The 24906-nt window shown below is 41.3% G+C and overlaps 1 protein-coding gene across 1 annotated transcript in view; it reads left to right on the forward strand.

The window, feature by feature from the left end:
• Window positions 1-7232, forward strand: part of PHEX (phosphate regulating endopeptidase homolog X-linked) — a 98279-nt gene extending 91047 nt beyond the window's left edge. Inside the window, exons 19-22 of the mRNA XM_048287894.1 lie at window positions 377-442; window positions 549-653; window positions 2431-2507; window positions 5742-7232. Of these exons, the coding sequence (XP_048143851.1) occupies window positions 377-442; window positions 549-653; window positions 2431-2507; window positions 5742-5844 (351 nt within the window). The 3' untranslated portion in view covers window positions 5845-7232. The remainder of the gene's footprint in view (window positions 1-376; window positions 443-548; window positions 654-2430; window positions 2508-5741) is intronic.
• The last annotated feature ends 17674 nt before the right edge of the window (window positions 7233-24906 follow it).

Genomic DNA, 24906 nt, shown 5'->3' on the forward strand with positions numbered 1-24906 from the left:
ATGTAGAGAAATAAATATAACCTTTTAGATAAAAGTTTAAGAAAGAGGCTACTGGATCTCACATGTCACCAGATATAAACAGTCCTTAGGGGAAAATTACTGACACTCAGCTCAAAGATCAGGGACTGGATTCTTAAGTGCATTCTATCTGCCATATTTTGTGCTACAGAGATCTAGGGCCAGAGCCAGGATAACTCATCACAGAAAATTTTTTACTGGCAGTTTTCACATTGAAACCCAGTTTTCTTAACCAAAGATGGATGAAATTGACTGAGGTTGTTCTTGCCTTGTTTTACTTTTTCTCCTCCTTTTGAAGTTGATCGAGTAGGAAGTTCAGAAATGGGTCAAATGACTGATGTTCTTTCATTCTGCCAAGGTGAAAGGGAAGAGGACTTTGGCAGAAAACATTGCAGACAATGGAGGTCTGCGAGAAGCTTTCAGGGTAAGTAGATGAAAAATATCTGAAACATCATATTATTAAAAAAAGAAAAAGAAGTTGTGGTAATCTTCATGTTGCTGAAAGGCACTTAGTATCGCTTTCTTATCAGGCATACAGGAAATGGATTACAGAAAAGAGGGGAGGAGAAGAAGAGCCTTTACTGCCAGGCCTTGAGTTCACACACAACCAGCTTTTCTTTCTCAGTTATGCCCATGTGAGTAGTGCAAATGTGTTTCAAATCCCCATGTGTTAACCGGAACAATGTGCAGTGCAGATATGAGCCTGCCTGGTTTCAACAATCTGCATCACCCAAACACAGACTTTTGAGAGTATAAGCAGAGACTTCTCCCACAATAATTATTTCTTTTTCTTTCCCTCTTTGTCCTCAACTACCCATGGTGCCAGTACTGCTGAAAATATTCTTGGTTTTGCACAGTGTTGTCACAGAAACTTTCTTTTTTCTTTCTACTTCCCTCCACTAAAAGGGTCTTCCTGCATTTATTGACTCCTCAACCTCCTTCAATTTTAACTTCCCAGATTCCTGGTGCTTGCAATACACAGCAGTTTATGACTGCTTCCACCACAAACTCCTGTTAAAAGTGTCCCACCACCATTTGTTACTGTGTATGTTGTTCAAGGAAAATAAGCAGCAGTGAAGAAAGACTTAGTTTATTTTTTCCCATCTGTCACTAAATATGCTGTAACAAAACTTTGATAAGAGATGCGAGTTTTTTAGAAAAACATAGAGCAAGGGAGAGGATCAGAAATTATTCATTTGGGTAACCAGATTGGGAGAAACTCCCTACATGAGAAGGAAAGTCAGGCTATAAAACTTTGCCACCAGTTGAAGGAATGAATCATGCCAAACTGAAAAAAACAAGACCCAATGCAAGCAGTCCTGGCCGAAAATAATTTCTCTGCTGAGAGTCAGTGTAGCAGTCTGTGGGCCTATGGCTGTTTCAGTTTGACAATATTGAGCAAAGAAAATATTCCACTTTGGTCATTTATGCTGAATTAAGTTTCGCCTCGTGGCACTTTTTCTCCAAATAAATTTTGAATCTATAGGGAATATCTGGGGGCCTTATAGGACCACTGCAGGAATCATATGTCCAGTGGTCCTTCACAGGGGAGGCACATGCACAATGAGAGCACTGTATGCAAGGTACCCTCAAGCTCAGCCCATATCCACAGAGCTCAAGACACTCAACAGCCTTATTTAAACTGTCAGAGCTGTGCTTAGTCAGAAAAAATTGCACTGAAGTCCACTGAAATCCTTTGGGCAATCTGGCTTAAAGGATTTTGTTGACAGGAACATTTAATGTAGAGACTTACGTAAGGTAGAGGCAGTTTAAAGGAGATTTTTCATGCAATGGATACAGCGTAAGAGGGATTATTCAGTTGTGCAAATATTCTATCTGCCCTGTTTTGTGGTCAGTTATGATTTGGTTAAGTATCTTATCAGGAGCAGGGAACTGGGGACCACTGATGGAAATGTGGAAAATGTGTAATTTCAAAAGAAACTGACATTCCAACATGGAATAACTATGCCAGCTAATATAGCTGCAATTGTAGAGATGATAAGCATTATTATGTGTACCTTTTATACACATTACATAGCTTTGAGACCAAGAAGTATGTTTGGTAATTATTAAGGTGTGAGATGATGCAGCACAAGCTGAAAGACAAGCTACCATTATAGAGAACTTCAAAAGAACTAGTAAAGTGACTGTGGTTAGATGATGGGAAAGTGTGTGTAGAGAAAAACAGTGGGTGGGCACTGGATCCATCAGGGGGTTTGAAAAACAAGAGAACATACCAACAGGAAACTGCATATTGGCAAAGGTGAAACAAAGTAGGAATTTATGGTGTCTTTCCATGTTATGCATTCTATAAGTAATAGGCATCTTAAGAACAGTGACTTTACATTTTGCTTTACATACAAAGTCATCCCAGATAATGTGCCTGTTTCTGTTTTTTTTTTATTTTATTAGGTAAGATGCAACTCCTTTAGACCAGAATCGGCGAGGGAGCAAATATATACTGGAGCTCACAGCCCTCCTCAGTTCAGGTAGTGCAAACAAAGTATTTCCTCAGTGTACATACAGAATCAATCACTGCAGAACAGAAGTGCAGAAATTTAGCATTTTAAAAGGGGGTTAAGAGCAAACACAAAATTGGACTGTGCTCTTGGTTTAGATGGAAATTGAATTGGTTTTATTAGCTTCTTTCACTATTACAAATGGTCTTCTGTAAAATTGAGGAGCTTGCATCTACCTTCAAAAGCATTTGAACCAGAACACACTGTGATCCCTGTGATGTCCTGTCATCATGGCTTGAGTACCTAAAATGCCTCATCTATCTCTTTCCCGAAGCAATTCTAGTTTAGCAAACAGTGAATATAAGGAGGGTCCTTGGTTTAATCTGTCTGAGTTCATTGAAAGCTTGTAAGTCTCTACCTTGAATTATATTGATAATGCAAGGCAAAATGTGCCCTGTAAGCTCAGTTCAAGACCAAACTCTTCTGCTGGCATTCAAGTGACACTTTTCTTGAAGGAGCAGTGACAGTCCAGCCATAACAGAGAGTGTCTGTCCTTGGCAAAAGGCTTTCCCCAGGCTTCCCTCACCACAGACACTCATGAACTCCCTGCCACGGGAAGGGGGGAACCACATAAGAATTAGGAAGCCAGAGTTTATTTCTCTGCTTCTTCACAGAGTTTTTGTGACCAATAACATGTTGGTTTTGTTGGGATTCCTGTTGGTTGCATCTACTTAACTAAGAACTGGGTGCAGTACTACATTGCCTCTTTATAAGGACAAAGGAAGTTAACTCCACAAGCTGATTCATACAATACAGTGGATTATTTGCCTTCTAGAGAATCCTACCAGTTTCTGTTGACTAAAAGAGTCTTATACCAGCTAGTGAGGGTAAAAGTAGTACAGTATGCAAATCTGTGTGCCTTTTAACATTGAAAATACAATGTTAAAATACAATGACAATGAGGACAGGAGTATCAGGCTGACCTTCAGCCTACAGAGATATTAATTTCATAATTCCTACTCTTGTTAAGATTTTGGCAAAAATAACCATTTGCTGTCTTTTAAAGTCCTCAGGTTTATTTACCTATATGTATATTTATATTCTGAATCATTACATAGCTACATTCCCATGAGATGGTGCAAATCTCAAAATATACAGGGAACTCTAGGGATAGAGTATTTATTAGGAAAACTCCTGAAGGCATCAAGCTATGAAAGAAAATTTCAGAGACGTTTCTATTAATTTGAGATCTAGAAAATAAAGACAAAACTTTTTCTTAGTTTTTGAGTGAGATACTGAGAACTGGCTTCTGTTTTGAAACTGAAGAACTGGTGCTTGTCTTCTCTTGCAAATCATATCAGCTGGGCTAACAAATTATATTATCTATTTCTCCCAACTGGATTTCATTTATGTCCCAAGACCATTATGAGCATAACTGCAATACAGCTAGCTCCCACGCTGACAGCTCTTTCTGTCCAAAAAGCTCAAACAGCCCTTTTAAAAGTAATCATAAAAGGTAACAATAAAAACTATAGAAATGAGCAACACATCTTGAACACAGGTGTGTGCATCTGAATGTTTCACACCAGGTTCTCTTCACAGTCAAAAAGGAAATGGCATTTTAGAACTAAATATATATAAAAATAATCTTTCAGCAGGTAATAAATTTAAATTACTTAGACTCTGCAAATATATCTTTCTATTGATTACCAAGGGAGGCCAGGGTGACCTGCTTAGGGAAAGGTGTCTCTACTGTAATTCAGTGGGACGAAATCCAGACAGCCCACTCTGATTTTAGTTAATGTGTGGCAGTATCAAACCATGGGTAGAAAAGTGGCATGCATGCATACATAAAGATCTTTTCATTGGATAAATTCTGGGTTTATTTCTTTTTAATTGGCAGATTTTCAATATTAGCATGTGTCTTTGCTATTTTTGAATGCCAATTTCAGATTGAAATCCCTGGCATGGCAGGCAGAACTCCCACCAACATCAGCAGCAGTTCTGCATGACCAGCTCTCGCTGTTCCAGTCCCTGAATATGTATCTGCAGCTTTTTTACAGTAAAGCTGTATTTCTTATTTGCAGCCTAACCTCATTTGGTAATCCTCCCTACAAAACTGACCTTTAGACATTTTTGTGCCAGATGACTGCAAATTTTCTTACAGAAAGTCTAATCAATGTAATAAGAATGTTTTCTACCATGCTGAGCTACACTGAGAAGCTGATTGTCTGCAATATAGAAAAATGCCTCCTCACAGCATAACAAAGGAAAGGTATACAATTAATATCACAGTAGATACTTTCCTGCTCTTAACTCAGGAAACTCTTTAACACCATTGCAAGTTTCGAGTTAGCAAATTACAAGATGATTAAAAGCATAGGAAAAAGCAGCAAACAACAAAATCACAATCTAGCAGAGGTAAAATAATAGTTTCTGACCACATCACATAATGCAGACACGAAAGCAGGAGCCAAGGATGACTGCATGCAAAGAGCAAGCTCTTCCCCTATGCCTGAAGGGGCCAGTCTGGGATGGAGACACATAGTCCAGCTTGGGTCAGGCAGGGATGTGCTGCTCTTTCAGTATCCCACCACCTGTGGTAGAAGCAAGAGGGCTTGGGAGCTGGTCAGGGCAGAAGGCTCAGAAAATATATTTCCAAAATATCAGATGAGTTGAGGTGCTCATAGGTGCAAGGCTGAGCTGCCCAACAAGAGTCTCTAATTGCCCCCTGAGACTGCAAAGTCCCAGGGACTCAGTGGGTGGGTGTGGGTGTGTGTGGGTGTGGGTGGACAGAGCGTGCTGTTACGAGAATTGAGAGCCACATGAAACCACTGCCAGTACAACCCCACTGCCAGCACAACCCCGGTGTGTGCTTACATCCCCTGCCTGCTGCCCTGCAGCTGTCTGGCAGGGCTGGAAGAAGGATTCCACTGTGCACAGCTACTGCTTATCTCCCACCTCTGCTGCCAAGGGTCACATTAGAAAATTGTTCTAAAGGGCACGATATCACAAAATGCATTTGTTTTTCATCACATTTCTAGCAAAGCAAGATGCTTCTCAAAGCATGAAACAAAATAAGATTTTCTTCATATTAACTGGGAGCCCTTCTTCTGTACCTTTCGGTTTTATTTGTGAAAAAATTACGTGAAAGCCTGAAAATTCAGCCTGAAGTGAAAACACTGAAACACTTGCAGACCTGTAGTGTTTGACAGAAGGCAACCTGCATGTCCATCACTTTTCTCATCACTTTTCTCTTTGCAGAGTAATCGGAGCCATGAGCAACTTTGAAGAGTTCCGTAAAGCTTTCCATTGCCCGGCGAACACGACGATGAACCGCGGGGCAGAGTCCTGCCGGCTCTGGTAGCTGTCCCTTGCAGCTCTTCTCTTGGGAGGAGTCTGCAATGTGAACTGCTCAAGCCCATTGCTACAGTGTCAGAGTAACAGTCTGGAATCTGGAGAGGTGTTACTTCAAATGCATCTTTGTGATCCATGCTGATATCTGTATGGATCTAATCACTCCCTATGTAGAGACTAGGAACATTCCAAACAGAAGAGCTTTTCTTTAAGGATAATAATAAAAAGTAACTCCTTTTAACCATAAAACTACTCCGGTTCATCTGCAGTTGCATTGCTGTTGATGGATAACTGCCATTATCAATTCTAATTCCTGATTTATAGTTGAGCTAGAGGTAAATGCTAAAATCCAGTTTTAATCTATTGCTCTGCAGGGGTTCTATGCAGAATGTTCCCACACAAAATTTATTCTTTCTGGATGAAGAAATTCATGAGCCCTGCTATAAAGCCAGCTCTGATCTGCTGTGTGATACTGCATTTTCATAACTTAAGCTGTCACAGCCCAGCATGCCATAAATGATGTGGCATGATGTAAAGACACAAGACTTTATATAAATTCAGTTTAATATGTCAGATTAGTGCCTCTGGTTTTGGAACAGTTTCAAGCTGAGAAAGTATCTCATGGTATCCATCTGTAGGACTAAAACATAAAGGATACTTGTCAGATTGTGGCCTCTTCTAATTTTAGAACATCTTATGATATGGTGAATGGTGAAATGTATGTATGGTGAAAATCAGAGGCTCTCAGAGGGGATTCCCAGCACCACTATTCTCATAAATATTGCAGCATTTATTCCGGTTTACACTGTAGGCAGTTTTTTCCCAGGGGATGGTTTTTACCTTGGGCTGAAGATAGCTTCATCTGCATTTATTTTTTTTAAGCCAGAAATACTATACCAGATTTAAATGATGGATTTTATAGTGTCTGGGTCTTACAGGGTATTGCAAGTAGTGTGCATGTTTGCCCTCATGTTCTGGATGGGGCAGAATGATTTGTGATTTTAAGGAAAGAGTATGTGACAGAAAAACAGAGTACCAGCATCATTTGACTTGTCTGGATAAAAAGAGCAATTTAGGAGTAGAGGACTTAAAAACACACTAAAAATACAGACCAGTTGAGTTTTCAATTTGATTTTTAAGAATATTAATGAAAAGTTTTTATTTCAGCAGAAAGATTTTAACACATAACTATTACTGGGAGAGGTCAGATGGGGAGGTGGGGGAGGATGCACACACAGCTCTTTTTTTCCTAACAGAAAGGTACCTATATAAGTGGCATATATTTATACCTTGTGCATTATTTCATTTTTACACGGTGTAATTATTTCAAAAGGAGTTTCTTTAGACTGATTTAATTCCCGCAAATCAATATTGGTCTCTGTGTGTATATACTTTTATATATATATATCTATTTATATATATATATATATATATATATATACAAAATATATTTTTTTTATATGCTTGAATTTTATCAGTACAGAAATGTTAGTAAGACAAACTTTTTTACAATGATTGGTCACATACTGTTGGATAAGAACTTGGTTGGACAGTCACATCCACAGGGTTGTGGTCAATGGCTCAGGGTCTCAATGGACATCAGTCACAAGTGGTGCCCCTCAGGGGTCCTTACTGCCACCAGTGTCATTTAATATCTTCATTAATGACAGATTAAGGGATCAAGTGCACCCTCAGCAAGTTTGCAGATAACACCAAGCTGAGTGGTGTGGTTGCCACACCTGTAGGATGGGATGGCATCCAAGGGGACCTGGACAAGCTCAAGAAGTGGCCCATGGGAATCTCATGAGGTTAACGAGACCAAGTGCAAGCAGCTGCACCCAGGTATGGGCAGCTCCTGGTATCAACAAAAGCTGGGGATGAACAGATCAAGAATAGCCCTGCCCAGAAGGACTTGGGGGTGCTGGTGGGTGAGAGGCTGGACATGACCCAGCAACAGGCATTTGCAGCCCAGAAAACCAACAGTGTCCTGGGCTGCATCCAGAGCAGTGTGGGCAGCAGGTCAAGGGAAGGGGGAGGAGGCCACCAAGACGATGAGAGGGATTGACCACCCTTCCTATGAGGAAAGGTTGAGAGACTTGGGATTGGTCAGCCTGGAGAATAGAAGGCTTCGGTGTGACCTAATTTCAGCCTTCAGTACATGAAGGGAGTCTACAAGAAAGATGGAGAGGGACTTTTTAAAAGGACATGTAGGGACAGGAGAAGGGGGAATGGCTTTAAATTGAAAGTAGTTTTGGATTAGACAGCAGGAGGAAGTTCTTTACTGTGAGGGTGCTGAGGCGCTGGAAGAGGTTGCCCAGGGAAGTTGTGGATGCCTCATCCCTGGAAGTGTTCAGGGCCATGTTGGATGTGGCTCTGAGCAACCTGGTAGAAGTGCAAGGAGGTGTCTCTGCTCATGGCAGGGGGTTGGAATTAGATGAACTTTAAGGCCCCTTACAACCCAAATCATTCTATGATTGTCCAACAATCATGGTGGAGGAAGGTTTATTGAAGCTAAGTAACTGAAGCAAATTGGGTTATTTTCCTACGTGTCTTTAGAAAGAAGGGGGACATAATGGAAGCATAATTTATGGGAAAGACAGGATCTCAAACTACCTTCCAGAGTGAAGGAAGCAGACATTCCTGTCCTCAAGGCTCTGTTGCCACTTTTCAGAAACAAAATATTGTGATTTGGGACCAGAACATTCTTTTATCAATTTTTTCCTTGAAAAAGTCAAAGTCTTCTTAAGAAGAAAGCATTTTTCCGTCCTTCATGCCAACTCACTTCCTGAGTTCCATGGATTGAAGTTTATCATTTGAATTGCTACTACGAGATTTTTTTCCTGGAGGTACTTTTCACATAAATTGTGATGGCAGGATTTTCATAGAACTTTTCCTCAAACAAGCAGGTATGGGTCTTCAGCAAAGGGATACTGTTTGCCTGCTAATGAGAAAGTTCCTTAATTGAGTACTGTACTGACTTCATTACTGTGTTCCTATGAGCACTGACATGACTTGATGTTGGCTGCTTTGGATCAACTGCACAAAGTTCAGGGTTGACATCCTGGTCCCATTAAAGATAGTACCAATATGGTTGTTGTCCTCACAAAAGTCAGGACATCCATTCAAGCACTTACCTGAATTTTCTAAATTACTGGACTATGCAAAGATGGTTTCACAACAGTCAACTTTGGGTTTTCTAATTTTATCTCTCAAATCAGAAATGCATTTGCAAGAATTCCTCTCTTGTGGTTATTTTCCAGTGGGACAGATTCTGTCATTCTGTGATTTATGAAGTTGTTTCTCCGTACTGGATGGCAATTTTTTCTAAAATCTCTGATGTTTCTTGCCTTAAATGTCACTCTTCCTGCTCCTTGCTAGGTTCACATCTTTCATGTTTAATACCAGGGATTTTTGAACTGTGGTGTGCATATTCCCAACGGCACAGGAAACACTCCAAACTCTTTCATCCTCACTAGGCCATCGCCTGCAGCAGGCAGGGGGCAGGTTCTGGGCTGGGGGATAGTAGGGAGATGGGTGTTTTGGGATCAATGCACTAGGAGAGAGGAAGAGAGGGTATGACCAGATTTTGTACCCTGATTTTGGCAGTTGAGAGAGCACCCACACGCTGCCAGGAAAGCCAGAAGTCCCTACTGCTGACTGGTACATTCATCAGTAGTATCCCAGTTCAGGAAAACCTTGCTGTTGACTCAGGTTCTCAGTGTCTGAGGTTTAGGTCTTGCCTGTGTCCACACAAGGACCCTGGCCTGCCTCACCTGCTGCTTTTTACCACAAACCAAAGAGTTGATCATGCAATTTACAGTTCACTTTGAATAAGCTACTTAGGTACCATATGGAAAGCAAAGCAGAAGGTAATTTAACAACTTCTTAAAACTTTTATCATCAAAGACAGTCAAGACATCAGTGATGGTTTGTGAGGGCTCTTCCCATTGCCTCTGTTTTATCAGACCACCTGGCTGTGTTTTGGTTTTGTATTGTGCCTCCTGGGTCTATACCAGCAGTGCCTTCCTGCGTTGCTCTCAGGTTCACTTATTTTGTCTATGCAAACAAATCCTTCACCACATATACCCTTTTCCCAGAGCTTTAAAATTGTTATTTTACTTAATTGTCAGTAATGTTGTGAAATGTTTCTTCCTTTTGGCTCAGTAATCTACTTCTTTTTCAGTGACCAGGAGGGGAAGGGTCACCTATGAATTAAACATTTTTACCTTTGTAAATCTGAAGAGGTATTTTTCTACTGTGTAGACATAAAGAAACAGCCTCTACTCCTGTCCCATACCTCCTTCTTCAGGTCCTAGAAATATGGAAACCTAGTCTAGTCTAGTCTCATCTAGTCTAGTCTTCCTTTTTTTTGATTAAGCCTGAAATGCTAAAACACCAGCTTATATACTGACAGTATTTCTGCTGATCATATTGTGGAAGACTTAGCTCTCTGAAAAGGCAGCTGTGCTATTCACCTGTGTAAACTGCTTAGGTACATAAGTGATGTCCAAGCTGGGTCTGGACACTGAAAGACCAAAAAACTGAGCTGCATTGTAAAACTCTTACTCGTACCCTGTGCAGGGGGACTTCACTATTCTTTAGGTAGGAACGCTATCATGTCACTAATTGGTTGAATTATTTATCAAATAATCAGGTGAGTTTGCATATAACTTTTCATTGAGTATTATTGAATTACAGGCTTGGAAGTATATCTCATAACAATGTTTTATATATATGTATCTGTCAGTGAAATGTTAAAAGCCTGACAACTCAAGAGGCAGAACTATAGTGATTTAAGAGGTCTTTTCTGTTTAAGTCTTTTAAATCTGATTTTTATTTACTGGTCAGTCTACTGTACATTTGAATTTTTCTACTTGCATAGTACATTGATTGACTGTTAAAGACAATTGTGTTAGCCAATAAAGCCAAAGTGATGAAGAATTTTCCTATGTTTGCAGTATGGCAAAATCTGCTTGGCTTGGCACTGTCCAACTCTAGAGAATTACTTTTATAATATAGAAGTATAAGGGTTAGTATAAGGCTTAATAAGATGTAATAAAGAGCACAATGATGTGGCCCCAGGTTCTCAAGACTATTTTTACTGCTTGACAGGCTAGGGAGGACCTCCTCTCTCAGAGAGTTGTGTAGGCATCGTCAGCCAGAGTTTAGGCTCCACTTGCCCTCATTACCGTGCTGGAGGCAATTAAAATGAAATCTGATGAACTACTGGGGATGAGGGCTGGATGCTGTAAAAACTGCAGAAGGGCAGGCGGCAGAGCTGTCCCAACCAAAAGCCACTGGAGCACAAAAAAGAGTGAGAAAAGATCCGCCTGCCTGTCAGCCTCCCTCTTCTCCTCTTCCCCAAGTCCATGCCTATCTCAGCCCACTCTTTGCTTTTCAATTGCTTTTAAGCATTTTCCAGAAGAGTTTTTTATAGGATAGTCCTTGTGCCATGCTTGAGTTTGTTCTTCAGCTCAGCACACAATGTACTTCATGAGCTTGATCGAGCACTTATTCCAGGGCTGTTTGGGCACAGGGACTGTGCCAGGGCCTTGTACATCACCACCGGGCTTTTCTGGGCTAAGTGCTCCATTTCATGGGCTCAGCCCTGACCAAGTTTCCTGACACTGCTTGGGTGGCCACAAGCAGTGGCACTGGCCCATTTCAAGGCAGCGCCAAGCCTGTGAGCATCGAGCAATTTCCCCTGGTGGGGACAATGGGTGATGTTGGTCTTGGTGCATATTTTGGATGATGCTCTGTGGTGACGCAGCCCCTTGCAGGCCATAGCTCTGTGCAGGCCACTCTCCACACAGCTCTCGGGTTTGGGGTGGCAGGGTGTCTTCAAAATCCTGCCTCAGTTCTGTCTCCTACTTTACAGTGCAGCCTTACAACATTTCTAAGGGCAAAAGCAAAGGTTTCTGTGCAGGAAGATGGATTAACAAAGCAAAGGTTGGGGTCAGAGCATGAAACCAGCCTCAGCACAAGGGAAATGTTTTGCTTAATTCTCATGGGCTTATCAGCACCTTGGAAAGATGTTTCAACAATGTCTACAGAGCACCCTGAGGAATTCAGGGTTTAACTGCTGCAGTGAGAGCCTGCTTCACTAATCAGACAATTTAATCCCATTTAAAGTGTAATATATATTAATAAAAAAGAAAAGAAATTAAACATACCCGAGGGATTCCTCAGCACAGCATTATACTTTATTAAATATAACATCAAAGTTGGAAGTTACTGAGAATCAAGATAATGTGTTACACTAAGTTGTGATCAAAGAAAGAGATATAATGATACAATTTTAATAATCCACAAGCACCAAAGCTGAAACACTTTTATGTATGAGGTTAGACATATACACAGATGCATTAACTGTGGTTGTGAACTGAGATGCACATTATAATACATGTCTCTAAACACTTTATCACATCCATATTTACTGTCCAAACTGTAAACAAAGCTTGGGAAAAGGCTTCAAAGGGGATTTTAAACTTTTTCTACCACAAAGTGTATTTAACATACAGGTGCTGCTGCAAGCAATGACCAGTTAGGTTGTTTTATATGGATAGTCCTCTTCTGAAATGTGAGTAGCAGACATTTAAGTATAGAAATATGAAAAATTATGGTGTTACAACCTCTTTGACACTAAGAGAATATTTGAGTAAAACCAGGAAAAAAAATTACCTTCTCAAAAACAACAATTTGGGAAACACAAATATGTGAATTTATGCCATGATATGCAATAAGAAATAAAAAACTATTGTAGGATATGAAGTTGCCAAACTGGGTCAGGGGAATGCTTTACAACTTGACAGATTATTTCTTCTGGGAGAAAAACCTGAGTGCACGAGACCTGTCTGCCTTTGTAACTTCCTGGGGCACGTGTGCGTTACAGCCCAGTCCTTTGGGGGGGTCACAAAGCCATGTCTTCTCAGAGTACACCCCAATCAACCCTGGGGCTTAAGGGGCTATTTGCTTTCTCTCTTGGGTGTCTAGAGCACCCAAAAAGGCTGTGTTTGCAATTCTGCCACTGAGTTCTACTTTTATACATCTTTTTTTTCTTTTCAGCAAAGCACACATACCATATGAATCAGCCACTCTCCATATCATGGCATTTTAAATGAATAAAATGGTGCTTTTATAGGTCTGTGCTGGGAAACAATGCAGTGATGCTGCATCTCAAAAACATCTGTGTGTTTTGTGGAATAGGGCTGCTCTTCATCACACAACACGTGTGCTTTCATGTCATTCTGCTAGAATGGGCCTTCAGTGGTTTGCACTGAAGAGAAGAGAGCAAAATACAGAGTGACGTCTGAATAGGATGACAGAGAAATTAGAAACTCTAAAGAGTTGTAAATCAGTAATAGATTTTACAAAACATTTTACAAAACATAGTACCAGTACTGCTATAAATGAATTTATATATATGGGCACAATGCAGGAAGTCCGTAAGTCTGTGCTATGTGAGTGTATATAAAAATGTCAGAAATATGAATTATTTTTTAAAAAATTGAGTCTCAGGGTAAAAACTCTGACCTCAGTGAGTTCATTGAGTGATTAATGTCTGTGGGGCCAGCATTTTACTCCATCTGGATAACAGCACATAAAGTTTGCTGATTTAAAACTATTTGGGACACACAGTTTCTTCTAGAAGAAAGAAATTTCTAGCCTCTGGTATTTTCAGAATCTGCCCTGTCCTCAGTCATTTGCATAGGACTGACTCTGTTTGCTCTTGTTTATCAGATACTCAATTTTCATATTTTTAAACATTTCAAGAGTGATTTTATCACTGTTTCAGAATTGCAAAGTAGCTTTTTCAACTTGCCCTTTCCAGATACGGTTCTATTAATCATTAAAATAAATTTGATATGTTCTATCGAACTAAGTGTAGCCTTATTTATGACGCTGAGGTCATAAATATTTTTGTCTCTGTAAATGTTTTTTGTCTCTCCTAAATGTCTTCATGATAAGGCAGAAAAGTTTTGTGTTACTGGAGTGCCAGGGGAAGCTGTTGGTGCCCATGGCAAGGTCGATGCTGTTGGGCTGCAGGGTGCCTGGGGAGGATACGGGTGGTTCACCACTCGCACATAAAGCTGCTCAGCAAGAAGAAAGTCTGTGCTTGGCTGTGTACCTTCCATTAAATTAAATTTTGCCTAGCAAAACAAAGAAATCTATTGTACTGACCAAGAAATTACAGTACATTTCTTGGACAAGTCAAAAAGGTGGGAAGACTCAAGCCACCATGCTAACTGAGGCCAGTAATAAAAGCACTTGCATCTTGCTTGTGCAAACTCCAGCAGTGTTACAGCCCTGCAGAACTGCCTCTGCCTGCAGCTGTGTCTTTGCCTCTGTTTTGGGATGACTCAAATTGCTCGCTGGGCTGAGCAAGGAACAAAACTTACCACTATGGGGAGTGCAGCACAGAGGGAGGGCTTGGCAGGAAACAGGGCACCCCTATGCTTCCCAGAGAGGAATCATAGAATCCCTTAGGCTGCAAAAGATGGTTAAGCTACACTGCCAAGTCCACCACTAAACCATGTTGCTAAATGCTACATCCACAGGTCTTTTAAATACCTCCAGTGATGGTGACTCAACCACTTCCCTGGTTCCACCACCAGTTCCCACTTTAGCAGTGGGTACAATGCACCTCTTCACGGCATCACGCATAGCTCCGCTCAGTTAAACATCCTGCCTCCTTAGGGAAGCCTGCCTGTGGAAAACCTAATGGAATAGGGAGCAGGAAAGCACTTGGCCTGGAGAGGTCTATAGAAGCACTGGGCACACTGTGGTTTGCACAAGCACTGAGACAGTGGCAGGAGGACTGGTGTGCCACCTCCCCAGCTGCCAGGGCTCATGCATTCATGCAGGGCTCCTGCCAGGGCTCTTGCACTACCCTCGCTCCCGTGCATGGGTGCAGACGCCCATGTGCGCTGTGTGTACACACGGTGAGTGCATGTGTGTGCTGTGCTCTGCACACCAGCTTCTCCTTATTCCTGCTGCCTCCTACAGCCAGGCAAATCACCACCAAGCAGGACTGGGAAGCAAGCAGGGTGCCCCCTTCCCAAGCCACCCCAGATGAGCTAATTCCCTGGAAAGTATAGCTTGCAGCAGCAGCATGTGGAAGCACTACCTCATCCCAGCCTTCGACAGTGGAAAGGTGTCTGGTGATTTTAGAGACAAGATGGGAACATTCCTCCTCCTAACCTGGGCAGAAGTAAAATATCATGGTCTGACTTCAGCTTAATAATTATTTCAGCTCTTCAGAGTATGATAGAAGGGCAAAATATGGAATCTTCCTTTAGTGAACAATTTCATTCTTTCAGCTGGGTTTTCTATTGTTCTGCCTCAGTTCAGTGACAGCCAGCAGCTCAAACCTGCTTGCACATTAGTCCTTGCACGAACAACATGTGTTGAGGCAATCACTGTGGCTGTATTCAGCATGCTTATTCAGCTTTGTTTTAATAAATCCAGTAATAGACTTTCAGAGGCAATGAAGGAAAAAGAATAATTTGGAAACAAAGCTGTTGAAAAGAATACAATGCACATGAAGTAGAGAAGAATGCGATTTTGGAAGTCTGTGCAGCTGTTTTATTTCTTTAGAGGATTTTAATCAACCTGGTTACACAGGGAAGCAAAGGAATTTTAAAAACAGTATGGTGATAATCGGTAGAGAAAACAAAGGGGTGTTTTCCCTTTCTCACATCCCTCACTTTTGTTTTCTCCCTTTCATGTGATTTTACAAGTAAAAGTATCATATTAGCTCATTTTAATTAAAAAAGTATCCATGCTAGGGTTTTGCTAGAGAAGCAATTTCAGTCTTTGTCCACTATATCATTTAATCAAAGATATCTTAAATGCTTTCAAGATTGCCGTAGCTGCACCAATCCAACTGCCATCAGTATAATGGCTTTCCCAGGGGATTGGAAAAAAACCTATAATTGGACATGAGCCCATCCTTTCAAGTGGGATTAGCTGCTCTGCTGCAGTCTTCCCCTAAATTTCAGGGTCTGCTGTTCTTCTCTTGTTCCTTCCGTACTTACTGCTGCAAAGCAACCCTCCAGTGCCATCTTTAGAGCTGAGCTATACAGGCACAGCCAAGGAAAGGAGTGTGGAGCTGCACTCCTGCAAAAGGCCGCCTTTCTGCATCACTGGGAGCAATTGGTGTCTGGTTAAAAGTGGGGGTGACGCTACACTATTCCATACAAAAGAGAAGTGTATGTGTGTGTATGTGTATGTATTGGGACTTTGGGAATTTGGGAATTTGGGAATTTGGGACTTGTCACTCCTAAAGGCTTTTGGATGGATTTTTCCAACAGCCTCTTCCTACCTACACCCTCTCCCCAGTGGTGTGCATATCAGAGCCCTTAAGCAAAGCACCAGCAGCATTTTCCCTGCCCCAGCAGCCATATCCCACCTGGAGGCCTGAGGCTGGGCTGCTCTCTTATCCTGCAGCCCTGCTGCGTGCTGACCCTGCAGCACAGCCGACTCACACAGCCCTTCCTGCAAGCCCCCTGCAAGCAGGGCCTTTCACCACGGTGCAGACACAGAGTGGCTTCCCCATGGTGCACCAGAGGATCAAAGGGCCCTCAGGCACACCCCTGTGAGCAAAGGATCACAGAAATCTTGAAAAATGTGGGACTTCACATGCTGCCTTGCTCTCTGCCTGCTTTTATACATGAAAGAGTATTTGCTCCCTTCTATCCAGAACCCAGAGTTGTCCCTATACACACCAGTTTTGCTCTGTTACATGTTAGATGGAGAAATTTAGGTCAAAATTTAGCTTTGTCTTCTCTGTCAATAATAATGGTTCCCTAACTAGTTTTTTCAACCGTCCCCCAGTGTCAAAACTTTTCAGAGCCTAACTTTTAGTGGACTGGTGTTTGCAAATTATTCAAGTGTTTACATTGCCAAAAGCAAAGGAAGTCCAAAAGAAGAATGCTTAACTTGGGTGGGGGAAGGTCTACATCAGCACCAAGACCACAGGCACACTGTTCCCCTTCTCCCAACCCATACCACGTCCAGGTCACCAGCAGCAGATGTGGCAGCACCAAAGCACCTAAGTGCTGACCAGCTTCCAGAGCAAAGGAGTGCCCAAGGGACCAAGGGATGTTTTAGCTGGAGAGAGATGATTTCACACATGAAGATATGGGCTTCCATAATGGCTGATGTGAGTTTGATGCCTGCTGTGGAAAACTTTTGTTTTAAGGCATTTCCAGATCAGTTTGTTGGGCTTGTGTTATATTAGGTGACAGCTCAGGAAACAAAGACAGATCAGGTGGAACTGAAGGTGACAGGTCCTTCTCTTGGAGTGATTGAGTGAAATGTCCTTGGTGTCAAGAGGACAGTGGGGGAGGCTCCAAAAGAAAGAACAGAAACACTGAATGTCTCCTCATCAGAGTTAAATTTCCCACAGTTTCAGAAGGCACATGAAGACTGCCTAAGACTGGCTTGGTTCTGCTGGTGCAGAGGGTGGATATCACCAACAAATACAAGTTAGAAGGAACATTTACTTCCTAAAAGAGCTGGCTTTGGTATGTGTGAATTTAGAAATAATTTCCAGATAATTCTCACAGGAATTAACTAATCACAATTATGTAGTGCAGGAACTGGAAGAGCCCTGCCCTCTGCATCCAGACAACATGTAAGAGGTAGGATTCAAGTGTGGCAAAACAGAGAAGTGAAACTGTGATAGAGCTCTTGAATGTTTAAATGCAAGAGGGCATCAGCCAAAATACCACATGAAGTGAGAAGCAGAAAGGTGATTCTCAAGCTGATGTGGGAAGAGGCTTCAGGAGCTAGAAAAACATGCATGATGTAGGAAATCAAGATTGTAATTGTCATATCATCCCAGAGGAGCACTTCACAGGGGCAATGTACAGCAGTGCAAGAGGGGATGTATATGCGTGTTGCAGGATCCCCACTGCAACAGGGATGTATAAATGGACAGCTACAAAGCAATGGACTATTTGCCATTTTAAGCTGTAACACAGCTGAAGACCTGCTGCCTCAGATCCCTGCCACAGAAAGAGAAATGTGCCTGAAGGCAGGGACTAAAGGAGGAGCCAGGCTGGCTCAGGGCATTAATATAACAAGCAGCAGATGTGTGATTAGGTGTGTGCTTTGTTTTGTGGAAAATGAAGCGAAACTGGAACACTTTCCTTATGCATCACTGCAAAAAGTTCAAAAGAAAAAGAGATAAAACATTTGCCATCAAAGGCAAGAGGAGATAATTTTGGCAAGACAGCTGATATGAACTCTACTCTTAGCTCTATAGTGACAACCTCAGTCTGGAAAGTTACTTGAAAAAAAGGCAAGCATCCAGTCCTCCTTCGATAGTCACTGTTTTCTCTTTCTGCTATTTTCATACCTGATATACTTAATGAGAAAATGTCACAAATTTCTTGTAGCAAAGACAGTGAATGCGTTGAACCCTCTATGAGCTATAGCACAGTTCACATGAAATATGAAAATTAATACCTAGCAGCAAACTAAAATCTTTAAAGAAAAGATTGAGAACACATTTCATCTTCTTCTAGGGTTTTAATATTTGCATATTGGAAATATTGTAGTCTTTCATTGTGAAGACTAAGAGGACACCCCTACTGTTTTCCAAAATTTTGTTCGCACCAAGATTCTCCTAGGAAGTCCTGAGAGAGCAAGGATTTGAAGGACACGGTGCTTTGTCCCTTGAATATGTGCTCAACCATGGATAGGGGTTTTTTTGGAGCTGTCTTACATCTTTCCAAACAATGATGTTTCATACTTGACAGAAATGGTAGCACTCCCAATCATCCACATTTAATTCTGGGCAGCTTAATTAATAAAGTGCTTATCTTAATGCCCCATGGGAAAAAAACCCAAAAGTTTTCCAAGTGAAAATAGATATAATGTGCTGACAGAATGTTAAAATATAATTGGTAATTAGTGTGCACTGGGATTTAAAAATATAGAGCAAGAGTCAGAGTTTCAGAAAGGATTTGAGATGCACAGTAACAAAAGAGAACAATGATTTTTCTTTCTCTGATGTCTCTTATAAGATGAATTTTCCATGAGCTGTTTTCTTTGAGGATTTGAAATCTTCCATGGAGGGTTGGCATCTGGAAATTGTCCCTTTCCATCTGGTTGCTGCTTCCAAGTCTTGAAAGATTTAGATGCATTTGGCTAGTTCCCTTGTGTAAACGGCTCCCTTGAGTTCTTCCTCAGAGTTTTTCTTACTACCAATGGGATGAATTTATCTAATTTACTGCAATATAAGAAAACAGAGAGATACCAGAAGAGCAGCTGGAGTTTAAATTAGCAAGGGATGTCAAGGACAACAAGAAGGGCTCCTATAAATAATTGAAAAAGGAAAACTTAACAAATTGGGAGCTTGCTACTAAGTCCACCTAGGGACTTAGGTGACTTAGGTGAGGGACAAAGGACATGGAAAAAGTGGAGGCAGTCAGTGCCTTTTTGCCTTTTTTGCTGTGCAAGACTGCCTTCAGACTCTCCTGCTCTTGAGGCTGGTTGCAGTCTCCTTTGCGGCAATACCCAGATGAGAGGAAGACAGAGTAAGGGAGCACTCAAGCAAGCTGGGCATACCCAAGCCAGATGGTCCAGATGGGAAGTCTCTAGGAGCACCAGAGGAGTGGGCCAACATCACCATGTGGCTGCTCTATAGCAGCTTTGCAAGGGCATGACAAAGTTTATGGAGTGAGTCCTCTTGGAGGTCCTGCGCTGGTGCTTGAATGTCAAAGGGTGATTGGAAACAGCCTGCACGGAGTTACCAGCAGCATATTGTGCCTGATGAAACTGATTGCCTTCTGTGATGAGCCAGATGACTCACAGTGAGGAGCATGGTGGAGCCTGTGTATTTTGACTTCAGCAAAGCCTTCAGTGTGGTTTCTTGATAGCCATATTGGTGAGATATGTTTGGCTGGTGAATGGATAATTGCCTGGACTATGTGTCTTAAAGGATTTTAATCAGCAGTACAATGTGCATCTAGTTGATTGTCACTGTGATAGTCTTCAGGGATTGATATTTAGGACAGGACCATTTTATGTCTTTAAATTACCTGGATGATAGGACAGTGTGCACTACTCAGTAAATTCACACCTGATGCCAAGTTGTGTAGAGGGAGATGTTTCTAGACTGGAGCAATGCATTGATTGACCCTTGTGAAGTTCAGCAAAGGGAAGTGCAAAATCCTGCACCTGGGAAGGGAGAATCTCTGCAACCATCTGGGTCAGGGACTAAGTGATTAGCAGGCAACCTTGCAAAAAGGGAGCTATCAGTTTGGTGCTACAAGCTGATTCAGTGAGCAGTGTATCCCTGTGGCAAAGGCAGCCAATCACATCCTGCACAGTTTTAGCAAAACCATACCCAGGGGTCCTAGGAAATGACTATTCCCATGTATTTGGCATTTGTGATGCTGCATTGAAAGTTCTGCATCCAGTTTTGGGCTCCCCACTACAAGAAAGATTTGGACCTCCTGGAGCAAGTCCAGCTCCAATCCCCAAGATGTTCATGGGGCTGGAGCACATGACATAAACAGAAGACCATGGGAACTGGTTTTTTCAGTAGAAGACAAGGCAAAGGGGAGAGTTTATTGCTGTCCACAACTATTTAATGGGAGGGTGTAGAGAAGACAGACCCAAACTCTTCTCACAGGGGTGCAGTGATAAGAGGCAACAGCCAGAAACAGGGATAAGGAAAACTGTAAAAAAATAGTAAAAAAATCTTCAGTGTGAGGAAGATCAATGACACAAATGCCTAAGGAGATTGTGGAGTCTCCATCCTAGGAAACACAAACTCAACTGCAGGCAACTTAGGCAACCTGCTCTAGATGGTCCTGCTTTGTGTGGGAAGTGGACTGGAGACTGCCAGAGTTCTCTTCCAACCTGAAATATTCTGAGATTCTCTGGCAGTGTTAATCCTGTAATAGGAACACAGTGTGAAACTAGAAGATGGTGATTTAGAGACCAACATAAAAGCAACTCTTTGGTTAGCCATGTAGGTATGGGGATGTTGAGAACATTTGAGATGCAAAGGTAGACACAAGACCACTTTGGGATTTGTTTGACATGGTGAGCCAGTCATGCAAGAGGTGGGGGAAGGAGCTCATGCAGGGACCAAACATAATGACTGGGAAGCTGTTAAGAGCCTTATGGAAAATCCTGACTTGTTGCATGGTAAATGCTGTTTACATAAAATTACAAGTGAGATATGTGAGCACCTTTTGTGAGAGAGATCAGCATTTCATGGTTGATAACTGTCTCCAGAGTGAGCTAGACTAATGTGCCACATCCAATGCTCCAGAGCCCTGAAAGCAGTTCCGATCGAGACCTAAACAATCCCTTTGAGAAAGAGCAGGTGGTTCTTTCAGCTGTTCTCCTGTACAAATAGTAATTCCTGAAAAAACACAAAGTGAACAACCTTAAAAGATGGCTTATTTAGTGAAGTAAATCTTCAGAGTTTTCACTTGAAGAGCAATGATTATTAAACTGACTTTGAACAAATAGTTTGTGAGACTGTTTATTGTGAACTGACTGTAGTCAGTGGCTTGCTCACTGTAGCACTAGCTCAGATGTTTGCCTTGTATGTCTAGTATGACACCCAGCCTGTTCTCAGTGGCCTAAATGTATGGTGCTGATCCTCTTCTTTGGCGAGAGGCTCTAATTAGTACAGCATTTCTCAAAAAAAAAAGCATTTTCTTTAATTGCAGAAGAAAATTAATTAATTCTGGGAATTAATTTTCATGATAACAAGTAATATTTCAACACATTATTATTTATTATCTAGAAAATGGCTGGCAGCATCATGTCACAGGCTAGTTTTTCCTAGTTGTGACTTGCAAAATTCTTTTTTGAGAGAGGCTGCTAATGCACTCTGGCCATTATCACATACCTAATAATTGCAAAGGACATAACTACTTGACTTCAGGATTTTCTTTAGTAAAATTGCTATTCTCAGAATTCTGAAAGGGCTGTGTCAAATGGAATCCTAGAATGCTTCTCCATAAACCCATTTTTATCAGCAAGCTCACAATACTGTTTGTGTCTCTGCTGACATATATTGATTCTAACGTTCCACGACAGAGATAATGGCTTTGCTAATGGCACAGTAAGTATCACAATTTACATCAGCTATAAATCATCAAGTATCTCTAGAGCATATAATCTACCACGAATGAGCTGAGTCATAAATTGTGTGCCTGTTACATTTGTGTCAGTCCAGCAAACTTATATCACTTATCTCACCCCAGCCTACACATTTCAAAGTGCTACAGGGGAGGAAGAAAAAAAAAAATACGACAGATAACTCTAGAAATTGATTTTCAGACATGTAACAACACATCTAAGAAAGGTCAGCAAGTAAACTCCTTCTTGGGGTTGTTGGCAAAATAAAGCAAAATTGACACAAACTAAAAAAAAAGGATGACAGCAAATTCATCTATCTGCCCCCTGGCTTTCAAGTGCACCTGTGGCCTCATCATTAGGAGGAAAGACATGGAGCCCAGAGAGCACCACACACATGGACAATGCATTAAAGTGGACTTTTTGTCCTTCATCATGAGCAGGTGGTTTTGCCTTCAGAAGTAGTATGGCACTTTCCCAGCCTGCTGTGGAGAAGTTCTTCATGGGCAGCCAAGGAGTTAATTTAAATTATTTTCTCTCTGCTCCCTGCCAGGAAGATGAGCCTTCCTGGCCAGGGCAGAGGGCAGAGTGACCTGCTGCTGCAGGGGACACAAATGCAGTCTCAATTTTACATAACTGCTTAAAAAACTTAAGCTGTCATGCTTCAAGACGCAAGGACTTGACTGAATGGAGGGAGCAACCCTTGGCCAGTTTTCCACCAATCTCTGTCCTAACTGCTGTGCATTTTATCCATGTCTGACATTGACAAATGCAGTGGTTGTAAAAGCCTTCAGTAAAAGGAAAAGATTGAGGTAGGCAAGCAAATTAACACAAAGTTTAGCCTCAAGCTGTTCTCTGCTAAATGTTTTCCTGGCATTCTTTCTGCTGGGGCAGTGCTGCTTTGGGACTCAGGACTGTCTCTGTGATGTGCTCTGCCATGTGGGCTTTTAAATTAGCTGGTATCTGGTCAGACTCTGGTTTTCTCTCCCATGAGCATCAGCAGTTGTGAGCAGTGCACTTGTCAGGGTTTCTCTTCAGACTTTCAAAAGTTGTGCCTAAATTTGTCTTAGTACGTAGACTATATAATGTCAAAGAAGTCACACTGGGCTCTTGGATAGTTTAGTTTAGCTTTAGGGGGAAAACAGATCACTCTGCTGGATGGTTTATCAGGTTTGAAAAAATGAATTGCTCTCTTTTTGTGGGTTTATACAGGGCCTTGGTGGAATTAGCTATGCAAGCCTAGTTTTGCTGATCATGGAATCATAGATTAGTTTGGGTTGGAACCCAAAGTTGGGACCTTAAAGATCACCTAGTTCCACACCTCCTGACCAGGGATGCCATCCGCTAGATCAGGCTACCCAGAGCCCTCTCCAACCTGGCCTCAGTCAGAAACAGAAGCAGAACCAAGCCTGACTGCATGAGATGGAAAAACAGTTGACGTGAAGTGACTTGACGTGACTTGATGAAGTGAGTCTACAGAACAGGCAAGTGCAGTACTGCCTTTCAGCATAGCTTGAGTGGCAAGCTGGCTCCATGCAGAGTATTTTTAAATGTGATATTTGTCTTAGGCCAGGAAAACCCAACAGATCATCCCACCCATGCTGCAGAAAGGCTTTCAGCTAACTGTGGAGGATCCTCATTGCAGTTAGCAGGCTATACAATGCATACAGCTAACACTAACCTTGACAGGAACCTAACTGAGATATTTTGCAGAATAGGTGTTCACGAATAACAGTTCTATCTCTTGATCTTTGCAAGATCTCATTTTATTTAGAAGAATTTCTAATGGAAGTTGGTGCTGTTAGCATAGACTGTGCCTATGAAAAATTTGTAAACAACAACACTGACATAAATTAAATTGTTGAATAGTGAAACAATTGGCTTATTTTGTGCAGTGACCTTTGCTGAGACCCAGAAAAGCCATGAGAACCCCAGGTTACCCTGACTTCTTCAAAGTCATCATAAGATCCTTCACTATTCTGAGCAGAGATGCACAAGCCAGCACATGGAATTTTCTTATTTTATGCAATGCAGACAGTTAAGCAAAAATAAAATTCTGAAGACAGCACTAAGCACAAAATCTATAAATTCCCTTCACATTGGACCTGTGTAGTCATTTCTTTGGTGTTGAAGACATTTCATAGGAGTTTTGTTTGTTTTTTTTTACTTAAACTGTGCCTATATAAAGCTGCTGTCAAGCACAGGATTCCTGGAAACAAAAATTACTAACTAGAATGCCTTCACATTCACAACTATGTCATGTCATGTCAGGGGTTTCTGCCCTGCTGTGTATGTTCCATTTTAGAGTAATAACTCTTTTTCTTTGTAAGTGAATAATATATGATATTTAATATTTGAATAGCCCCTCACACTGTAAAAGAAAGTATATTTTGAAGTGTTTTACTCTTAAATAATACTATAATTAGTATGTGTTTCATTAAAAAGTGTCTCAAGAACCTTCCTATTCCTCTTCCTAAGGAGCATTCAATCAAATTCAGTTATTCTGGGGCTGGAACATCTGTGATAGGTTCATGATGCAGTGTGCTTGCTGTGGAATGGGAGCATCCTAGCTACACAGAGAGCCATAGATAATTAAGTAGAACTGCTCTCTTCACAAAATGTTTTTCATCTATGAAACAATGTACAGAATTTTCTCATTTCTTCTAGGAGCACTCAAAAAGAACTAAAACTCTTTTATTTTCTTTTTCTCCACCAAGATTGTTTTAGGTAGAGGCTATATTTCAACAAAAAATTTTCATTAAAAAAATAAAAAAGTTTTTGTTATAGTTGCCACCTCTTTTTGTTTCATCTTCAAAGTCAAATATTTTGCTTTGGGCCTTTACCCAAAGACTGCTATGATAAATAATAGATGCTATACTGTTTGTAAAATGTTATTTTTATGTTCTTTCTATTTCAGCAAATCCTGCCCTTTTCTAATATTAAGAAATCTCCATGATTG

This window comes from Corvus hawaiiensis, chromosome 2 (genome assembly GCF_020740725.1).
Source record: "Corvus hawaiiensis isolate bCorHaw1 chromosome 2, bCorHaw1.pri.cur, whole genome shotgun sequence".
In the NCBI taxonomy this organism is placed as follows: domain Eukaryota; kingdom Metazoa; phylum Chordata; class Aves; order Passeriformes; family Corvidae; genus Corvus; species Corvus hawaiiensis.